Source organism: Geotrypetes seraphini, chromosome 3 (genome assembly GCF_902459505.1).
Source record: "Geotrypetes seraphini chromosome 3, aGeoSer1.1, whole genome shotgun sequence".
NCBI classification, from domain to species: Eukaryota; Metazoa; Chordata; class Amphibia; order Gymnophiona; family Dermophiidae; genus Geotrypetes; species Geotrypetes seraphini.
Window position 1 is genome coordinate 12,248,138 of NC_047086.1, and position 22,506 is coordinate 12,270,643.

The window sequence follows — 22,506 nt, forward strand, 5'->3', positions numbered from 1 at the left end:
CTCTGCTAGGCGGGTCAGGAGTGTGTGTCGAGAGGAGTGTTGCCTGTGTGTTGAGATGTGTCAAGATGGAGGTCGATGGTCCGAGGCAAGAGATAACTCCTTTACCGATGACAAAGTGTGTGTCGAGTGGGTCCGTGCTGATTCTAATGCTCAATGTGGATCAGGAGTGTGTGACCTTGTCCTCAATCAATGCTTTGATGTAGCCTTGGCCTGGGCTGAGGCAGGCATAGACGCCTTTAAAGCCTGTGAAGACTGCAACTGCAGTAGCCCCGAAAGCTCTTGTCTGAGCCCGGATCTCCTCCTGGAGACGATGACAGTACTGGCAGAGACATCAACATGCAAGTACTCTGCTATACTGGCTGTCAGGGCGTGGAAGACATCGATTTTGAAGCACTCCTATGAAGAGACATCATTTGGATGGAAGGAGAACGATCCTCAGTGCATTGATGCCTACTATTCATAAAGAAGTCGACGCTTGGGAGGATGCAGTTGTATGCCTAGAAGGGGAAAAATGTGCTTCATAGCTTTCTTACGTGCCATGTCCACCGATGCTTGAGGCATAGATGAAGATGATGTACAGTTCTGCCTCTTGTCACAATCCCCCTTGCAGTCCAGGGCTGGCGTGTGACAAACACACTGCTTCGGGCGCGTCCCCTTCAACTAGGGGTACCTCCAGGATTTTTAGGCGGCCCCAGACAATGGTCTAGGCCCCTTGAGATATAGGGTAAGTACAAGGTTTCACTATATCACCAAGCAAACGAGTTCTTTAGGAAAACATAAGTGGTTTATTCTGACCTCCAGGTCAAAAGATATGCAACAGCAAAACAATATCACTTTGCAGGTCATTGAACAAAAATAGTAAATTGGCAAAAATCAAACTTACAGTACATTTTCAAGCAGACAAGAACTCAGTAGGCAAAAATCGTCACAGCACACTCTGTTAGCAGTACAGCTTTTCTCTCAGCTCCTACGTGCAGGCACAAATCACACAGCTGAGACGGTTAATCTAAATAGCTCCCTGCAACGGGAGTCACAGTAACTTTCTTACAGTTCCAACTACACTCTAAAACAGTGCAGCCTGCCTCTGGTTCATAAACTTGTCTTTGAATGCATTACTTGATTCAGACTTCAGGCAAGTATTATTCTCCAACTTCTCATGCTTATACAGCTCAATATATATCCCCTTCTTCAGGTTTAACTTGGGCAGCAGAGAGAGAGAGAGGAAAAAAAAAACGATATGCAAAAAAGAAAACATAAAGCACAAACAGTTTTCCTGTTGCTGTATTCTTTCATTCAGAATTCCATACCTTCCACTTGGCCTTCTACCCTCGGGCCAGCTATTTCTACCTCCATGCCTTCTACCTGGTCTGGCACTGGATAGTTTGAAGGGGTTAAGATTTCCTCCAAATCCTGCATGGGATAATCCAGCATGTTTTCCTCTGCTGCCCTGTTCCACAGCTCCTCTCCTGCCTTGGGCTGTGGGAGTGACTCGCCCTCGTCACTCGCTCCTCCTCTACCTGTTTGTCTCTGCCTGCTTTTAAACAGATCAGAGCCAATCCCCTTCAGCCTGTAGCGGGGGATGGGTTTTGGCTCTACAGCAGTTTTCCTCTGCCTGGGTTTTTCAACTGCAGCAACTTTCCTTGTGGCTTCTTTAGCTGTTCTAAAGCCCGGAAGCTGCTGTTGCCAACCTGCCTGCCTCTGTTCCAGCTCACTATCACTTTGATTATAGGGGCAAGGGAGGTCAGCCTCAAGTTGAGCGCCAGAATCAATCTGGTCCATTCTTCTGCACTTAATCCTATCAGGGACTGGACTAGTGCTGGTGCTGGGTTTGTCACACTCTGTAAGGAGCTTGGCGCACAACACTCTGGACGTGGAGTCGATGCATTCAGCACCGATGCAAATGACTAAGTCACAGAAGGCTGAGTATCGGATTCTGAGTCCACCGCCATGCTCAATGTCGATGCAGTACCAAAATGTTTCTTAAAACTGAAGTTTTCAGGCTTTGAGTCAGAGACAGAAGACACAGCTAATGACCCAGACACTAACACACCAATTATGTGGGTCAGAGTCTGAAACAATTCAATTACATCACAAACATTTCTTAAGCCACTCAGAACCCTCTTTGATATAGAGGGGAAAAAGTCAACATGAAGAGCATAATGGCCCAGGGAGCTCGAGTATCTAAGTTGCCAAAAATAATAGACACTTATGGGAGGAAAAAAGGGCTCTAAGTGGCCCAAAGGCCAAAAAATGAAAATTCAACCAAAATGAACCAGTCATGTAAAATAGTGGAACAAAACAAAAACCTGAGGAAAATATTAGAAAATAAGTATGAGAAGGCACAAAAAGCACAGTTACTTACCGTAACAGGTGTTATCCAGGGACAGCAGGCAGATATTCTTGACTGATGGGTGACGGCACCGACGGAGCCCCGGTACGGACAATTTTAGAGTGATTGCACTCTAAGAACTTTTTAGAAAGTTCTAGCTCGGCCGCACCGCGCACGCGCGAGTGCCTTCCCGCCCGACAGAGGCGCGCGGTCCCTCAGTTAGTATAAGCCAGCTAAGAAGCCAACCCGGGGAGGTGGGTGGGACGCAAGAATATCTGCCTGCTGTCCCTGGATAACACCTGTTACGGTAAGTAACTGTGCTTTATCCCAGGACAAGCAGGCAGTTATTCTTGACTGATGGGTGACCTCTAAGCTAACAAAAAGAGGGATGGAGGGAAGGTTGGCCATTAAGAAAACAAATTTTGTAATACAGATTGGCCGAAGTGACCATCCCTTCTGGAGAATGCATCCAGACAATAATGAGATGTAAAAGTGTGAACTGAGGACCAAGTAGCAGCTTTGCAGATTTCCTCAATAGGAGTGGAACGGAGGAAAGCTACAGATGCTGCCATTGCTCTGACTCGATGGGCCGTGACAGAACCTTCCAGTGTCAGTCCGGTCTGAGCATAACAGAAAGAAATGCACGCTGCTAGCCAATTAGACAACGTGCGTTTAGAAACAGGACGTCCCAATTTGTTCGGATCAAAGGACAGAAAAAGTTGGGGAACTGATCTGTGGGGTTTCGTACGCTGCAGATAGTAAGCAAGAGCCCTTTTACAATCCAAAGTATGCAGAGCTTGTTCCCCAGAATGAGAATGAGGTTTTGGAAAAAAAACCGGTAGGACAATGGATTGGTTGAGATGAAATTCCGAGACAACCTTGGGGAGAAACTTTGGATGTGTACGCAGAACCACCTTGTCATGATGAAAGACCGTAAAAGGTGGATCTGCAACCAGTGCATGAAGCTCACTGACTCTCCTGGCAGAGGTAAGAGCAATAAGGAAAAGTACCTTCCAAGTGAGAAATTTGAAAGGAGAAGTAGCTAAAGGTTCAAATGGAGGCTTCATTAAAGCTGAAAGAACCACATTGAGATCCCAGATAACCGGAGGGGCTTTAAGAGGTGGTTTCACATTGAAAAGCCCACGCATGAACCTGGATACCAGGGGATGAGCTGAAAGAAGTTTTCCATGGACTGGCTCATGAAAAGCTGCAATGGCACTGAGGTGGACCCTGATGGAAGAGGACTTCAGGCCAGAATCAGACAAAGAAAGAAGATAATCCAACAACGTCTCCACCGCTAGGGAAGTGGGATCAAGATGATGAAGAAGACACCAGGAAGAAAACCTCGTCCACTTTTGATGGTAACATTGTAGAGTGGCTGGTTTCCTGGAGGCATCCAGAATGGAACGAACGGGCTGAGATAAAAGAATATCAGTCGAGTTCAGCCCGAGAGATACCAAGCCATCAGGTGTAGAGACTGGAGGTTGGGATGCAGAAGGGTTCCCTGCTGTTGCGTAAGCAGCGAAGGAAACAGAGGAAGAAGAAAAGGTTCCCTGGAACTGAGTTGAAGTAGAAGGGAGAACCAATGTTGCCTGGGCCACCTCGGAGCAATCAGAATCATGGTGGCTCGTTCCCTCTTGAGCTTGAACAAGGTTCTCAACATGAGAGGCAGAGGAGGGAAGGCGTACAGGAACAGATTCGACCAGTCGAGGAGAAAAGCATCTGCGGTTAGACGGTGTGGAGAGTAAAGTCTGGAGCAGAATAGGGGCAGCTGATGATTGTGAGGAGCTGCAAAGAGGTCTATCTGAGGAGTGCCCCATTGAGTGAAGATAGAGTGCAGAGTTACGGGATCGAGTGTCCACTCGTGAGGTTGGAGAATTCTGCTTAGTTTGTCTGCTAAGGAATTCTGTTTCCCTTGAATGTATATAGCTTTCAGGAAGAGATGATGATCTATGGCCCAAGTCCAGATCTTCTGGGCTTCCTGGCATAAAAGGCGAGAGCCTGTCCCACCCTGTTTGTTGATGTAGTACATCGCAACCTGATTGTCTGTGCACAACAGAAGGACCTGAGGAAAGAGAAGGTGTTGGAAGGCCTTGAGGGCGTAAAACATCGCTCTGAGTTCCAGGAAATTGATTTGATGTTTCCTCTCCTGGGCTGACCAAAGACCTTGCGTCTGGAACTCGTTCAAGTGAGCTCCCCATGCATACAGGGAGGCGTCGGTGGTGATGACTAGTTGATGAGGAGGCTGATGGAACAGAAGACCTCTGGATAGATTTGAGGATACCAACCACCATTGCAGAGACTGACGAAGAGATGATGTCACAGATATGTGTCGTGAGCAAGGGTCCGACACTTGGGACCACTGAGTCGCAAGGGTCCATTGAGGAGTGCGCAGGTGAAGACGGGCATGAGGTGTGACATGAACTGTGGATGCCATGTGTCCCAAGAGCACCATCATTTGCCTTGCTGAGATGGACGGCAGAGGAAGTACCTGATGACATAGAGACTGAAGGGTCTGAAGACGATTGGATGGCAGGAAAGCTCTCATGAGGAGTGTATCCAGGATCGCTCCAATGAATTGAAGTCTCTGAGTGGGAATGATATGGGATTTGGGTAGATTGATCTCGAATCCCAGAAGTTGTAGAAACTGGATGGTTTGGTTGGTGGCCAGAAGGACCGCTTGGGCAGAAGTGTCTTTGATCAACCAATCGTCCAGGTAAGGAAATACATGCAGGTGGTGAGAGCGTAGAAAAGCCGCCACCACAATGAGACATTTGGTGAATACCCTTGGAGATGAGGCAAGACCGAAGGGCAGCACCTTGTACTGGTAATGACAATGATTGATCATGAATCGGAGATATGGTCTTGAGGTTACATTGATCGGTATGTGAGTGTAAGCCTCTTTGAGATCGAGGGAGCATAGCCAGTCGTTTTGATTTAGAAGGGGATAAAGGATGGCTAAAGAAAGCATCTTGAATTTTTCTTTTACCAGATGAATGTTGAGATCGCGAAGATCCAGGATGGGTCTGAGATCTCCTGTCTTTTTGGGAACTAGAAAGTAGCGGGAGTAGAATCCCTGCCCCTTTTGATCTAGAGGAACTTCCTCTATAGCGTTCAGAAGGAGGAGGGATTGGACCTCCTGAATAAGGAGGGCTGATTGAGGACTGTTCAAAGCAGACTCTTTTGGCAGGCTTTGAGGTGGGAGAGTCTGAAAGTTGAGAGAGTAGCCGTGGCGGATGATGTTGAGGACCCATTGGTCCGAAGTGATTACTTCCCACCGGCTGAGGAACAGAGAAAGTCGACCTCCTATTGGTTGAGGCAGGAGAGCAGGAATAGGGATACTGGCTATACTGCGGAGAATGAAGTCAAAAGGGCTGTGACTTTTGCTGAGGAGGTTGTTTTACAGCTTGTTGCTGTTGCTGTTGTCTGGGAGGCTGACGTTGCTGTTGTCTCTGACGCCTAGGTTGTTGAGCAGTGGTAGGCAATGGACGGGCTGTGAAACGGCGTTGATAGGCCGATTGCTGCCTGTATGGTCTTGGCGGAGGAGGCTTCTTTTTATTTTTGAGCAGGGTATCCCAGCGCGTCTCATGAGCAGAGAGCTTTTGTGTGGTTGAGTCCATGGAATCCCCAAAGAGCTCATCCCCTAGACATGGGGCATTGGCTAACCGATCTTGATGGTTAACATCAAGCTCGGATACCCGAAGCCAGGCCAAACGACGCATAGCTACTGACATTGCTGTCGCTCTGGATGTAAGTTCAAAAGTGTCATATATGGATCTCACCATAAACTTACGCAATTGGAGAAGAAACGACAAGCATGTGTGAAAAGCGGAATGCTTTCGTGAAGGAAGATATTTCTCGAAAGAAGCCATGGTGGTAAGGAGATGCTTTAAATAAAAAGAAAAATGAAAAGCATAATTACTAGCCCTATTAGCTAACATAGCATTTTGGTAGAGCCTCTTACCAAATTTATCCATGGCCCTTCCTTCTCTGCCAGGAGGGACAGATGCATATACACTGGCTCCTGAAGTCTTTTTAAGGGTGGATTCGACAAATAAGGATTCATGTGGTAGTTGAGGTTTGTCGAACCCAGGAATGGGAATTACCTTATATAGAGAATCCAGTTTACGTGGGGCCCCTGGGACAGTTAAAGGAGTCTCTAAATTCTTATAGAAAGTTTCCCTTAGGATGTCATGAAGGGGAAGTTTCAAAAATTCCTTTGGAGGCTGATCAAAATCAAGGGCATCCAAAAAAGCTTTAGACTTTTTGGATTCAGCCTCCAAAGGAATGGACAAGGACTCACACATCTCTTTCAAAAAACTAGAGAAAGAGGAAGTGGCCTGTTTGGAGGATGGGTCAGGGACAGCCGAATCCTCCTCCTCTGAGGAACATTCTCCTTCAGAAAGAAAGGGTTCCTCTGAGTCTCCCCACAGATCAGGGTCCCTTACATGGGAAGAATGGTCCCGAGACTCAGGTGTCGACGTTTGCATGTGTCGGGTTTTGCGTATCGACTTACCCGACCTCATCGATACCGTGTCCGGAGAAGTTATCGGACGCACCGGTGCCGAAGTCTGCACCGATTGATGGTGAGCTCTCGGCTCCGGTGCAAGGACTGGCATCGATACCGATGAGGTTAGGTGAAGCGGTACCGAAACAGTGGAAGCGGTTAAAACGGGTTCCACAATCGGTACCGATACAGGTTGTTCAACAACCGGTACCGATGGCTCGGTGCGAACTGGCACCGGAAGGTTCGGTGTCATGATGGCAGGAAGGAGTCGTTCTAATTGTTCCTTCAGCTGCACCTGAAGGATGGCCGTAATGCGGTCATCGAGGGATGGCACCGGTACCGCTTTTTTCTTCTGCGGTACCTGCGGTGCCGCTCGACGCCCCGGAGATGAGGAGCCCGATGTCGAGGGACTCACCTCTATAGGGGCGGAGCGCTTCCGCTGGCGTCGAACCGGCGGCAGGATTGGGCTCACTGCACTCGAGGCCGGAAGACGTTCCAGCGGGGAAGGCTTCTTAGCCGGCTTACCTGACTGTTGGGATGCCGGTGTGGAATCACGCGGCGTCGAAGACGAGGGTGCCGACTGAATCGGTGCCGAAGCCGGAGTCGAAGGAACGGGGTCGGACATCTCGGCACCGAACAACAATCGCTGTTGAATTAAGCGATTTTTTAAAGTTCGTTTTTTCAAAGTAGCACAGCGGGTGCAAGAGGAGGCCTGATGCTCAGGACCCAAACACTGTAAACACCAGTTGTGTGGGTCCGTGAGAGATATAGGCCTAGCACACCGCTGGCACTTTTTAAAACCCGGTTGAGGGGGCATGAAAGGAAAAACGGCTTCCGCCAAATCGAAGGCCGAGGCTTCGATGGTGGCAGAAGGCCCCGCCGGGGAAAACCGAAATTGAAGAAAAAATTGAAAGAATTTTTTTTTTTTTTTTTTTTAAACAAAATAAAAGAAAGAAAAAAGGCAAATTAGCCAAACGTTTACGCGAGCGGGAAGGCAAGTATGAAAAAATTTTCAACAGCCGTTGAAAACGCGTCTTCTTAGCTCCGCGGAAACTAAGAAACTGAGGGACCGCGCGCCTCTGTCGGGCGGGAAGGCACTCGCGCGTGCGCGGTGCGGCCGAGCTAGAACTTTCTAAAAAGTTCTTAGAGTGCAATCACTCTAAAATTGTCCGTACCGGGGCTCCGTCGGTGCCGTCACCCATCAGTCAAGAATAGCTGCCTGCTTGTCCTGGGATAATAAGGGTTAAAGTTCAACACACTAAAGAAAGAACTGAAGACACAGTTTCTCAGCTCTGTGGTCCCTCGAGCTTGCATCAGGCGAGAAGGCACCAGCACACATGTGGAATGGGAACTGCCAGAAAATTTAAAGTGACAATGTGCTAGGAAGTGTCTGTACTGGGTTCTATGGATGACATCACCTACATGTAAAATATTATGCCTGCTTGTCCTTAGAGAACACTTATTTCTCCTAGGACAAGCAGGATGAGTCAGCTACATATGGGTGATGTCTCTAACAGCTCCCATTGGCAGGATAAGCTCTCCAATAGCCCAGAGTGTTTGTTTTGGGTTTTTTCTCTCTGAGCTTGTGAGTTGCTGAGACCCCTCTGGGTGTGCCCAGGAAGATCCCCTTACCTCATTCCTTCCCCCTCTTTCCTCAGTCTATAGTTTCTGCCCATTCCCAATGGTTAGTTTCCACACAGTTCTCCACTAAAAACCATCTACTCACCTCATGAAATTGCCAGATTCATCAAATAAGTGCCCCAGCTGTAGGAAAAGGATGAGAACGCTGGATCCTCATGATTTCCACGTCAGCTGTGTAGATACGACACATGAGGGCCAGCCTTGCTTGCATTGTGCTTGCATGTCTCCACGTGCACGCAAGCCCCTACGACATGAAGTTTTGTGTTTAAAAAGTTTTGGGGACAATTTTTTAGAATAGGTTTGTGAAATGATTAAAAATAATGAAGGTTTTCTGACATCACTGGTGCTGTTTTTCTTCTTAATATTATGAGCAATTAAAAATTCTTCTAAATTATATTTTATTATTTTATTCACATTTTGTGGGGAGTTTTCTTTAATATTAATTTGTGAACTTTTAATATTTTGTGCACTTGATGTAAAATATGAAAATGAATAAAGAATATTTAAAAAAAAAAAATTTTGTGAACTTTTCCTCCAGTAAAATCTTATCAGTACCTCTTGTTTTTGTGGTTTGACTGTATTTATGCATATTGGAAAGTGTGCCATATCAATGTCACTTTTAAGGAATTTACTGTTAATAGAAAAAAGAAATAAATAAACTCACTCACTCATGTCCATGTTCCACACCATGGCATGTTTGAAAATGGTGCACTACATCTATTCAATGACAGCGTACTTACAAAGTCTATAGTCTGTAGGGAACGAAAGCTGGTGTCACATTGGCAGCCCAGTGCACACACATCCGGATAGGCTCCTTCTTCTAACACAAACTGGTTTCCAGAGAATCCTTCTTCATCAAATGCCACCCAGCTGCAAGAGAGAGAAATGTGCATTTTCCACAGATCCCACTATCTTGACAGAGCTCCTCCATGCATGCCACAGGTGCCATTGTTTTTAGATATGGCTTGCCAAAACCACATGATGACAATTTTCAAAGGTTCTAAAACAGGTAAATCTGCTTTTAATCATACAAACTTGAAAGCTGCCCCCTCCCCTTAGTGCAGGTAAAAGTACAAGCTGTATTTTCATAACGTGTACATTTGGGGAAGAAAAAAATGGATAGGGTTAGACAGGAGAAGAAAATGTGCATGTAAGACCACTGCACGGTCTGCTGGGAATTTTTATATTTGCATATTTTCAAAAAGGACCTCTCCTCAAAGAACTTGCAAAATACCTCAGACCTGAATAAAAATGGATCATGCATTAAGCAGAGCCAAGTCAAATATCTTCATCAAAGCCCAGTGTTAATGTCACATTGATATATGTAAAGGATGAGCAAAAACAGCTGAAGAGCAGTTTTTCATCAGAACCCCAGACAGATGGAAGGAATGGACATAGCACAACCAGCTGAAAGAGTGGAGTGGGGATGAGAGTTCCAAAAACAGGATGCAGGGACATACTGGAAATAAGAAAGGTACAAACCTTTGATTTTAAAGCATACATGAAAAAAGAAATGAAATGGAAGACCCAGGCCAAGAGAGCTCTAAACCTAAAGCTGAACTGGAGACAATACCCTGGCTGTGACAAATATTTGGAAAGAGGCTTCTGTACTTACCTGCCAGCTAAAACCCTGCACGACTTGACCGTAAAGGGTTCCATTTCTCTCTTGCTCTCCTCTAAAATTTTGCTTACTCCCTTAAATTCCGGCTCTGAGAATAACTGGACCTAGAAATGAGAGGAACTGACTGAGTGATGAATGGATACAACTGCCCATGGATTCCCTGCTTCCTGCAGACTGAAGGGGGACTTTTAATAAAACACACATACATTGTCAGAACACAGCAAGGAATTAGTATTACAGTCCTTGGGGGGTTTCCTACACTAAAATTGGTTACTATAAATTGATCAGATCTAGTTCAAAAGCTGGATCACCATCTGTGATACTCAGTCATGATCTTTCATAAAGTAGCAGTATTGATACTGAAGTTCCATCTGGCAACTAAAGCATATTGCCTTAAAGCTTTGAAAGTTTATAGGGACTCTTAAATGTATGACTAATGAGGCATGACTGTGCGTTCTTCTGATATTAAAACAGAATTTAATTTTCTTTTAATATTTTTAAGTTTGATGTTTTAATTATGTTGTTGGTGTACATTGTCAAAATGTATTATGTATATTTTAATGTAAGCGGGGAGCTCTGGGCGCCTGCAGTTGCTGCTGACGGAGCTCCACCACCGCACTGACCCGAACAGCAGTTTTCAGGCCAGCTGCGAGTGCCTTGCGACTGAACCAAATTGTGTCCCACTCCCTCGGAGAAGGGCTCAATTGGTCCATATGCGACCTAGCTAGATTTAAAGTGCTGGTTAGTGCAAAAATACAGTAAAATACAGTAAATTTAAAGGGAACAACCTTTCAGACTGGCATTACCTCAGGATTTTTTTGTCAGACTCCACAGGCTCTCAAAGCAGTATGCCTTGCTTGATTTAGGGGGCAAGGCTTACTGCTGAGGCTCCTCTAAAAAAATGTGGGGAGGTGGAAGAAATGGGGGGAGGGACCCAGCTCGAGACCCACCGGGTTTGACACCCCCAAGGTCGGACGGACCCCCAAAAAGGGCCCAACCAAGCTCAATCCAGCCAAAAACAGGGACTAGAAACCCCTAAACAAATTCCAACAGCCCTACCAAGGGAGATGGGCATAACTCACTCAACACCTGCTGGAGACTGAAAGAAGTCTGATAGGAATAGGGGAAGGTATCTCTAATGTACTATTCCACAGTTTTGTTTCATTCTCCACCTGCTGGTCATGATTGGGATATATACTCACTTGTAAGATTTAACCTCTACCGGTCTGAAGAATATATTATAATGTTATACATATTACAAATCTTTTTCCCCCCAACACAATTCCTTAGGTCCTACAGTGGGGTGGGGGTTAGAGACTCCTTCCAATTTACAACAAAGGACATTTGCACCTAAACCATGAAAGCTTCAGATTTTTGAAAAAGCACATATGGATCAATACTCAAAAGCATAACCTACTTTTAAAAATTATAGGGATAGGCTGTTCAATGCAATACACGGGCATCTATTATCGGTATAAAATGGGTGAGGTAGAAGTGGTGTAGGGATATTCAGTTTCTAACAGATAATTTATCCATTTAATTTATACCGGCTATCCTAAATCTAAATGTTCAGTGTTACTAATAGTGTCACTAAATACATGTAGAAGTTAAGTGCAAAGACTGGCACTTAATTTTATATGCTGGTCACCTTGGCTGTATATAGACCTATATATTTTAGCTTTTGTCGTTTATAATAATTTTGCTGCCATAGGATGCCAGTTCCACCATTTTCTTATTCATGGCTTTTTCTCTCATTCTCAATAATGCACAAAGTTCTTTTGCTGAGAGAGGAACTGAGTTCTGACAATTCAAGTTAATTTGTAAAAAAATTTGCCAGCCCCATAATGACCAGTACCACCATTATTCATAGGCAAACAACCTAAACTGGCTATGTCTGCAGTTCATGGACAAGGCAAGATGCCCATGTAAACCAACTCATGCCTCATTCCAAGAGAAGTCTAAGTTGAACTGGAGTCCTCCAAATGCATTGCTGCCAGTGAAGGGTTCTGCTTCAATATTGTGTTTTCAATGGCAGGTTCCCTGGAGAACTGCAAAGCTTGCTTAAGCCTCACTTTTGAATATGTGTTAGTGAAACATTACCACCCACTGGCAGGACTGTATGTGAAGGACTCCTGCTTAATGTAGAGAATGGCACGGGGACAAATTTTTCCCTGTCTCCGCGGGAACTTATTTTCCCATCCTGTCCCTGCAAATTTTTTTCCTGTTCCTGCAAGCTCCATTCTCATCTGCACAAGCCTCAAACACTTTAAAATCATAAGTGTTCGAGGCTTGTGTGGTTAAGGCAGAGCTTTACAGGAATGGGGCAGGGACAGGGAGAGCGACAAAACTTGCAGGGACAGGACGTGAAAATTGATTTCCTGTGGGGACAGAGAAAATTTGTCCCTGTATCATTCTCTAGCTTGGAGGGAACAGTGGCCTGGATACACACAATACCTCCCTACAGGATTGCACAGATATACTAATCTTGTTACAGTTTAATCTAATTGATAATACATGAAATATAATAGTTTCTGTTTATCCTTATTTTTTTAAATAGCTGATAACGGATTCTTACCTTGAATCTCCCTCTGGGGCTACTGGTATTATCCTAAAAAATTTGGAAAAAACAAACAAATTGATGTGAAAATGCATTAAAGAAAACATCCTGACTATGCATTATAAACTTCATAATATTTCCCATGATAGAATTAAGTATTTTATAAAAGTTGGTTTGTATAAACTTCAGATAAATTATAAAGGGCAACGTTTTAAAGGATAAGCCCCTCCCCTAAGGAAGGAGAACTCCGGCAGGGTTCAGAAACAGGAAACTATTGTCTAAACCTAATCAATCCATTCTCCCGGTTTCCAGACTACCTGCTCCTCTTTCTCAAACAGTAACATGGGTCAGCAGCAGGGCAGGATTAATTCTTTGAGGGCCCCTAGGCACACAAGTACACTGGGCCCCCCTGGCCCATGTCCCGCCCCCATTTATCTGTTTTCTTATTTACTTCTTTATTGCCACTTGCATTTCTTTCTTTTTTTAATTCAAAACAAACAAAGATTAGCATACCAGTGCAGTTTTTCTTCTATGCAACCCCCAAACATCTCTGAACAAATCCCCCTTCCTTCCCTTCCCACCTACTTACCCAGGACTTTAACTCTGAACCCTTTCCATGCATATATAGAAGTGTTCAAATATTTGTAAAGCAGTAATACTATCCGAAATATAAGTCTATATTAATAACCAAGTTTACAACACCTCTCAACTGCCTCACTCTACATCAACCAACTGTAACCCATATGTATGTATAAACAACCAAATCTGTAACTCCTCTAGGACGTTCCACTCCATGTATGTTAACTTGCAATGAAACAACAAGGCAAGCAGTCCAACAAAGAATCCAACATGAAACAAAAGAAGATTGGCAGAAAATAAGGAGATTCAAATCAGGTTAATTCAAGGTGCTCCCAAGAACCATGCCTGATGCATTTTGCCAAACAAGGCTAGTCAACGCTAACAAAAAACCATGTCTTTCATACAAAGAGAACACAGAAAACACCTTTGCCTAGTATGGAATATGTAGTTATAAACTAACCTCTCCCCCCTTTTACAAAACTGTAGTATGGTTTTTAGCCATGGCCCGTGCTAAAAAAATGCTCTACAGTTTTGTAAAAGGGGGAATAAAATAGAAATACGTAGACAAAGGTTAAATAAAACCACCAAGAAGCTGGACTCTGCATACAATGCAACACCACAGAAACAGCGATGCATGTCCCCTAAAGCAAAAAAAAATACAGTGGTGCCTCACACAACGAACTTAATTGGTTCCAGGAGCAAGTTTGTTATGTGAAACGGTCGTTATGTGAAACGCGTTTTCCCATAGGAATACATGTAAAAAAAAATAATTCGTTCTGCAGCATAAAATATGCTAAGATGACATAAAAAAGATAAATTTTTTGTTATTATTTTTATTTAGATACATCTAAAAACATACATCTCCCTGTCCTTTTACTTCCACTATCTTCCTATCCCATCTCTATTCCCTTTTGTCCCTCTCCCCATGATCAATCATCTCACCACCTCTCTCTGCCCTCACCCTCAGGGTTCAAGATTGCTTCCACTCTTTTTCCTGTTGTTCTCTCTGCCTGTCACCCTATGATTTAGCATCCCTTCTGCCCTTGTCCAATATTTCCCCTTCTCTCCCTCCCTCTCATCCCCTGCTCCAACATGTGCTTTCAGCGGCCTTCTCCCCCCTTAAGCGTCTTTTCTTCTCCACTCCACCTTTCCTCCCTCCCTGCCTCCACCTTTGTGGCGCTTTTGCACCCGACCGACAACAGAACAGGCCCGGTCGGACAAATCTCCCTGTCCTGTAGCCGTGAATCTAAATTACCTTCTTACAGCAGCTGGATTATTGAAGCTGCTGTAAGAGGTAATTTAGATTCGCGGCTACAGGGCAGGGAGGTTTGTCGGCCGGGCCTGTTGTCGGTCGATCGGGGGACCTGACCAGCTGTGCACATTCCTCGGGGCGGACCGCCCCCTCCCCCCTCTTTCGTTCGCCATTGCCTTCTTCCTACCTGCCCTGCCGCAGCCGCACACAGCCGACCGGAAGTCTTCCTGATGTCAGCGCTGACGTCGGAGGAAGGGAGGGCTTTGCTTAAGCCCTCCCTCCGACGTCAGCGCTGACATCGGGAAGATTTCCGTTCGGCTGTGTGCTGCGACAGGGCAGGTAAGGAGAAGGAGACTACCCTCGACCAACCCCGCTGCGATCCAACCCCGCAGGAACCCCGTAAGGATGCAGCTCGGGCGACTTCGTTGTGTGAAACGAAGTACGTTATACGGATCACGACATAAAGTTCGTTGTGCGCAGCGTCCGCTGTGCGAGGCGACCGTTATGCGAGGCACCACTGTAAATAAATAAATAGAATTTTTTTTCTACCTTTGTCTTGTCTGGTTTCTGCTCTCCTCATCTTCTTGTCAATATCTTCCTTTCATCTTTTGTCCTTCTGTGCCACTTCCAGGAACTGTATGCTTCCCCCTTCCATCTTTCCCTTCACCCTCATTGGTCTGGCATCTATCTTCTTCCATTCCCTCCTCCAATGGTCTGGCATCTCTTTCCTCTCTTCTTCCTTTCCCTCTCCCACACCCCCATGGTCTAGCATTTCACTCTCTCCTTTCCCTTCCCCCCACTTCCATCAGCATCAGCCCCCTTTCTTTCCCTCCAACCCAATTCCATCCAGTATCCTTCCCTTTCCCTGCACACAATTCCCTTTCCCTGCACACAATTCCATCAGCATCTGCCCCCTTTCTCTCCCTCCACCACCCTTCCATACCACGCTGCCCCACCATCCTTCCCACCACCCTTCCATACCACCCCACCCCCTTTCTTTTCCTCCACCACCCTTCCATACCATCCTTCTCACAACCCTTCTATACCACCCTGCCCCCTTTCTCTTCTTCCACCACCCTTCCATACCATCCTTCTCACAACCTTTCCATACCACCCTGCCCCTTTCTATTCCTCCACCACCCTTCCATACCATCCTGCCCCCTTTCTGTTCCTCCACCACCCTTCCATGCTCCTTTCTCCCCCTCCAAACATTGCTGCTGGCTCTGACCTCTGAGCTCCTTTGCCCGAAAGCAGCATTATAACAGCTGACTGTAACAGCCCCCCCCCCACGGCAACACCCTCCCCCTGCAGCAACAGCAACGAGCCCCCCTCCCGGCAACAACCGCAATGCAGCCGGATCTGTTACTGGAAGGTCCCGCGATGACTGCGTCTGCTGGTTCATCCCCCTCCGACGTCACTTCTTCCGGAGCAAGTAAGTGACGTTGGAGGGGGATGGACCGGCAGAAGCAGTCATCACGGGACCTTCCAGTAACAGATCCGGCTGCATTGCGGTTGATGCCAGGAGGGGGGGCCCGTTGCTGTTGATGGCAAGGTGAGTCATCCTCCTTCAGCGGGCCCCCCTCACAGTTTTGGGCCCTAGGCATGTGCCTAGTGTGCCTATTGATTAATCCGGCCCTTGTCAGCAGACATAGAATTATACTGTAAAAGTGATAACAAACCACTGTCCACCATCTCTATTGAGGATGAGCCAAATAATGGGCTTAGATTACATGAGGAATTTCCTAATTTTTAAAATAGTTGAGCATAAAAAACAGAGGAAACTGGTAGAACTTTCTTTTACTGATCATTGTAAAAAAACAAAACAAAAAAACACCAAAAACACATTAAAAAAACCCTCAGATTACTATTGGCTTGCAATAGTTAAGTTCGGTGGACCAGACCTGGAAGCAGGAAAACAGACCAAATGATCTCTTGAGATCTCTACCAGTCATAAATCATATTACAATCCTCATTATTACACAGTATTAGGCTATAAAGCAACTGTGAGAGTGAAAGCCAAGGCAAAATACAAGACACATCACTGCACAACAAATATAACATTTCCATACCAGAATCACTGGCTGAATGGAGGAAATTCTACAATTCTTAGCTCCCCAGTCTTCAAAGGCCGGATACATTCCTTTCTCAAGGATATACTGCTCCCCAGTAAAATCAGGGCCCTCATATGCTACCCACCTGCAAGAGAAAATACAATTAACTGATTAAGAAAGCTGTCATGACTTCCTTTTGGCTAGGTGGCTGGCCTAAATTTAAGGCACAGGAAACTGCCCAGGACATCAGATTCTGAAGGCACCAAATGACCATGCTGAAGAAACACCTGTTTCTACTTAATTTGATATTATGGCATTCTGGTAACATTCCCAACCCATCCAGCTTATAGGTACCAAATTATTAAATCCAGCTCTACCTTCAACAGATTATGTTTTCACAGGAGATGCAAACATGGAACAGCATATAAGAATTAATCATTCTAATAAGTCACCATCAACTCCTGAAGACCCCAAAATGCAGTTACTTTCCATAACAAGTGTTATCTAGTTACTTACCATAACAGTTGTTATCCAGGGACAGCAGGAAGATATTCTCACATGTGGGTGACGTCATCCACTGAGCCCCGGTAAGGACACTTTAAAAGAGCTTCCCCACTTTAAGAAACTTAGAAAGTTCATGATAGCCCTCACCGCACATGCACCTTCCCGTCCGACGTAGGCGCACGGCTCCTCAGTTCAGATAAGCCAGCTAAGAAGCCAACCAGGGGAGGTGGGTGGGTTGTCCCTGGATAACACCTGTTATGGTAAGTAACTGTGCTTTATCCCAGAATAAGCAGGCAGCATATTCTCACATGTGGGTGACCTCCAAGCTAACTAGAATGGGATGGTGGGAGTGTTGGCCTTTTAGGAAAATAAATATAACACTGCTTGGCCAAAGTGCTCATCCCGTCATGACCTTTCCCTTCAAAGGATTATCTATACAAGCCCCTTTGAAATTTGACTCTTCACCCATCAAAACTGTATCTTCATTAAAATTGTTAGGGGTCACTTTTGATAGCAAATTCTCTTATCATCTCCATATTAATACAGTTGTCCAGCAATGTTTTTACCGGCTAAGAATGATCAGATCACTTTCTAAACTTTTGAATACTGCCTCTTTGAACATCCTAATCCATTCCCTTGTTATTTCATGTATAGATTACTGTAATGCCCTCTTTAAAGGAATAACAAAAAAAGAACTTAGGCGACTTCAGATTGTGCAGAATACCGCAGTAAAAATCATTTATAACGCAAAGAAATATGATCACGTCTCCCCACTTCTACATAAGGCACAATCCCATCGAGTACCGAATTGGTTACAGAATCCTCCTCTTAACCTTCAAAATCCGATTATATAATCAGCCAGAATTTATCAATAAACTTATTCCATATAGCCCATCCAGGTCTCTCCGTTCTGCAGACCCAAATCTCCTAGCACCTTCCCTTTGGAATTCCATTCCCAATTACATAAGGAAAGAAATTTCTGTAGGCCCTTTTAAGATGAAGTTGAAAACTTTCCTATTCTTAGACACTTTTGATATATAATTGCCCTCGTAAGGGCAATAATCTCATTGTTGTTTTTCAGGTTAACCCTCTCCTTCCTGTTCTTTCCTTATTTGTTCTTTTCTTTACTTATTGTAGTTCCTCCCTTTTCTGTCTTGTTTTACTTCTGTTTGTCTGGTGTATGTGTTTTTACTAACCAATCCCCAGTAATGATATGTTTTGTTTTTAATCTTCTGTTTTTGTACCATTGTATGCTGATAAAGCAATGTTACTTACCGTAACAGTTGTTATCCAGGGACAGCAGGCAGCTATTCTCACTAGTGGGTGATGTCATCCGACAGAGCCCCGATACGGACATCTTGCAAGCATGTCTTGCTTGAAGAAACTCAGAAGTTTCGAGATGCCCGCACCGCGCATGCGCCAGTGCCTTCCCGCCCGATGGTCCGGGCGTGTTTCCTCAGTTCAGGTAGCTAGCAGAGAAGCCAACCCAGGGGAGGTGGGTGGGACATGAGAATAGCTGCCTGCTGTCCCTGGATAACAACTGTTACGGTAAGTAACATTGCTTTATCCCAGGACAAGCAGGCAGGTATTCTCACTAGTGGGTGACCTCCAAGCTAACCTCAATGGGATGGTGGGAGAGTTGGCAACTTAGGAGAATAAATTTTGTAACACTGTTTGGCCAAACTGTCCATCCCTTCTGGAGAAAGTAATCAGACAATAATGAGAGGTGAATGTATGAACCGAGGACCAAGTGGCAGCCTTACAAATCTCCTCAATCGGTGTCGATCTGAGGAAGGCTACAGAGGCCGCCATTGCTCTGACCTTATGGGCTGTGACCTTACAGGGAAGGGGTAAACCAGCCTGGGCATAGCAGAAAGAGATACAAGCTGCCATCCAGTTGGAGATGGTGCGCTTCGATACAGGTCGTCCCAACTTGTTTGGATCAAAAGAGACGAAAAGTTGAGGAGCAGTTCTGTGTGGTTTGGAGCGATCCAAGTAGAAAGCCAAAGCACGTTTACAGTCCAGAGTATGCAGAGCTGATTCTCCAGGATTAGAATGAGGCTTTGGAAAGAACACTGGAAGTACAATGGATTGGTTGAGATGAAATTCAGTGACCACTTTAGGCAGGAATTTCGGATGAGTGCGGAGGACCACCTTGTCATGATGGAATACTGTGAAAGGCGGGTCCGCCACTAAGGCCTGAAGCTCACTGACCCTGTGAGCAGATGTGAGGGCCACTAGAAAAACCACTTTCCAAGTGAGAAACTTTAGTGGAGCCTTGTTGAGAGGCTCAAAAGGAGGTTTCATCAGCTGAGAAAGGACAACATTGAGATCCCAAACCACTGGAGGAGATTTGAGAGGAGATTGACATGAAAAAGACCTTTCATAAATCTGGAAACCACAGGATGAGCAGAGAGAGGTTTCCCTTGTAGAGGCTGATGGAAAGCCGCAATAGCACTCAGGTGGACTCGTATAGATGTCGACTTGAGACCAGACTGAGACAGATGTAGAAGATAGTCCAATACAGAGGATAGGGAGGCTCGCTGAGGCTCCTTAGAATTGGAAACACACCAGGAAGAAAATCTAGTCCATTTTTGGGAGTAACATTGACGAGTAGCAGGCTTCCTGGAAGCCTCCAAAACATCCCTCACCGCCTGGGAATACTGGTGAGGAGTTACGTTGAGAGGAACCAAGCTGTCAGGTGGAGAGACTGCAGGTTGGGATGAAGTAGAGATCCCTGATGCTGAGTAAGCAGTGAAGGAAACACTGGAAGGAGGAATGGGCCACCGAGGAGCTATCAGAATCATGGTGGCATGGTCGGACTTCAGCTTGACCAGAGTCTTTTGAATGAGAGGAAATGGAGGAAACGCATACAGAAAGCGATTCCCCCAATCCAGCAGAAAAGCATCTGCCTCGAGTCGATGAGGAGCGTAGATCCTGGAGCAAAATTGAGGCAGCTTGAAATTGTGGGGAGCCGCAAAGAGGTCTATCTGAGGCGTCCCCCACTGAGCGAAGATCTGATGAAGGGTCTTGGAATGGAGTGTCCATTCGTGAGGCTGGAGAAGACGACTCAGGTTGTCTGCCAAGACATTGTCCTTCCCCTGAATGTAGACAGCCTTTAGGAAGGCATTGTGGCGAACCGCCCAATCCCAGACTTTGAGAGCTTCCTGGCAGAGGGAGGCCGAGCCCGTGCCCCCCTGCTTGTTGACATAATATATGGCGACCTGATTGTCCGTGCGAATGAGGACCACCATGTCGTGAAGCAGATGTCGAAAAGCTAGAAGAGCATTGAAGATGGCTCTGAGCTCCAGAAGATTGATTTGATGGAGTCGATCCGCACTGGTCCAGAATCCCTGAGTGCGAAGACCATCCAGATGAGCTCCCCAGGCATAGTTCGAGGAATCGGTTGTGAGAACCTTCTGGTGGGGAGGAGTGTGAAACAGCAAACCTCTGGATAGATTCAAAGAGGTCATCCACCAAAGTAGAGACTGCCAAAGAGCAGGAGTGACGATGATGTGTCGAGACAACGGATCTGACACCTGAGTCCATTGGGCGAATGAGGACCACCATGTCGTGAAGCAGATGTCGAAAAGCTAGAAGAGCATTGAAGATGGCTCTGAGCTCCAGAAGATTGATTTGATGGAGTCGATCCGCACTGGTCCAGAATCCCTGAGTGCGAAGACCATCCAGATGAGCTCCCCAGGCATAGGTCGAGGAATCGGTTGTGAGAACCTTCTGGTGGGGAGGAGTGTGAAACAGCAAACCTCTGGATAGATTCGAAGAGGTCATCCACCAAAGTAGAGACTGCTGAAGAGCAGGAGTGACGATGATGTGTCGAGACAATGGATCTGACACCTGAGTCCATTGCGATGCCAGGGTCCACTGAGGAATTCTGAGATGGAGCCTTGCAAACGACGTCACATGAACTGTAGAGGCCATGTGGCCCAGGAGGACCATCATGTGTCTTGCTGAGATGGACTGGCGAGAAGACATAGACTGGCAGAGATGAAGAAGAGCATCCATGCGCTGAGGAGGAAGGAACGCTCTGAGGCGAATGATATCCAGGACCGCCCCGATGAAGGGGAGAGACTGGGTAGGTTGTAGATGAGATTTGGGAAAGTTGATCTCGAATCCCAAACTCTGCAGGAACAGAATCATGGACAGGGTCGCTGAGATGACCCCTGAGGCTGAGGGAGCCTTGATCAGCCAGTCGTCGAGGTAGGGAAATACCTGAAGACCTTGGTTCCGGAGTGTTGCGGCCACCACCACCAGACACTTCGTGAAGACTCTGGGGAACGAAGACAGGCCGAATGGAAGCACTCGATACTGAAGATGGAGATGTCCCACCCGAAATCTGAGGAACTTGCGAGAGGCCGGATGAATGGGAATGTGAGTGTAGGCCTCCTTGAGATCCAGAGAGCATAACCAGTCGTTCTGTTCGAGGAGGGGGTAGAGAGAAGCAAGTGTCAGCATGCGAAACCTCTCTTTGACTAGGAATTTGTTGAGGATCCTGAGGTCCAAAATGGGTCGCAGGTCGCCCATCTTCTTTGGAACAAGGAAGTACCGGGAGTAAAACCCCTGGTTCAATTGGTCCGTCGGGACCGGCTCAACGGCACGAAGCCGGAGCAAAGCCTGAGCTTCCTGAAGAAGAAGGGCGGTCTGAGCCAAGGTGGAAGGATACTCTCTTGGAGGGTGGTCCGGAGGGACCCGATGGAAATGAAGAGAGTATCCTTCCCTGATGATAGTAAAGACCCAGAGGTCGGATGTTATGGCCTCCCAGCGATTATAAAAATGATGGAGGCGCCCTCCGATGGAAAAAACAGGGGGAGGCAGAACGAGGTTGGTTATGCCCTCGACGAAACAGTCAAAAAGGCTGAGTGGCCTTAGGGGCAGCAGACGACTGAGACTTCGTCTGACCCTTCTGAGGAGGCTGTCGCTTCGCCGGTTGCCTCGCAGGTGGAGTCTGCCTTGGTTGATAACGCCGCTGATAAATCAACGGAGGACGAGAGGGTCGAGACTGTTGAGGCTTAGGCTTCGGCCTAAGAATGGACTGGAAGGACTTTTCATGATCAGACAATTTCTTCGTGACAGTCTCGATGGATTCGTCAAAAAGATCCGCCCCAGCACACGGGACGTTCGCCAGGCGGTCCTGAAGATTGGGGTCCATGTCAATGGTCCGCAACCAGGCCAAACGACGCATCGCTACCGAGCAGGCCGCCGCTAGGGCAGAGAGCTCGAACGCATCATAGGCAGATTGCATCAACTTAAGTCGAAGTTGGGACAGCGAAGCAACCACTTCTTCAAACTCAAACCGAGCCTGGAACTCGATGTATGGTGTAAATTTCCGAAGCACAGGCAGAAAGAATTCCAAGTAGGCTGCAAAGTGGAAATTGTAATTCAGGACACGGGACGTCATCATAGAATTCTGATAGATGCGTCGACCAAACTTATCCATGGTTCTGCCT

General features: G+C 46.2%; 1 protein-coding gene across 1 annotated transcript in view; it reads right to left on the reverse strand.

The window, feature by feature from the left end:
• The window catches only part of CRYBG1 (crystallin beta-gamma domain containing 1), a 419,422-nt gene that overhangs the window by 44,450 nt on the left and 352,466 nt on the right, over positions 1–22,506 (reverse strand). Inside the window, 4 exon segments of the mRNA XM_033939447.1 lie at positions 9,218–9,347; positions 10,093–10,202; positions 12,674–12,706; positions 16,556–16,682. Coding sequence (XP_033795338.1) covers positions 9,218–9,347; positions 10,093–10,202; positions 12,674–12,706; positions 16,556–16,682 — 400 coding nt within the window.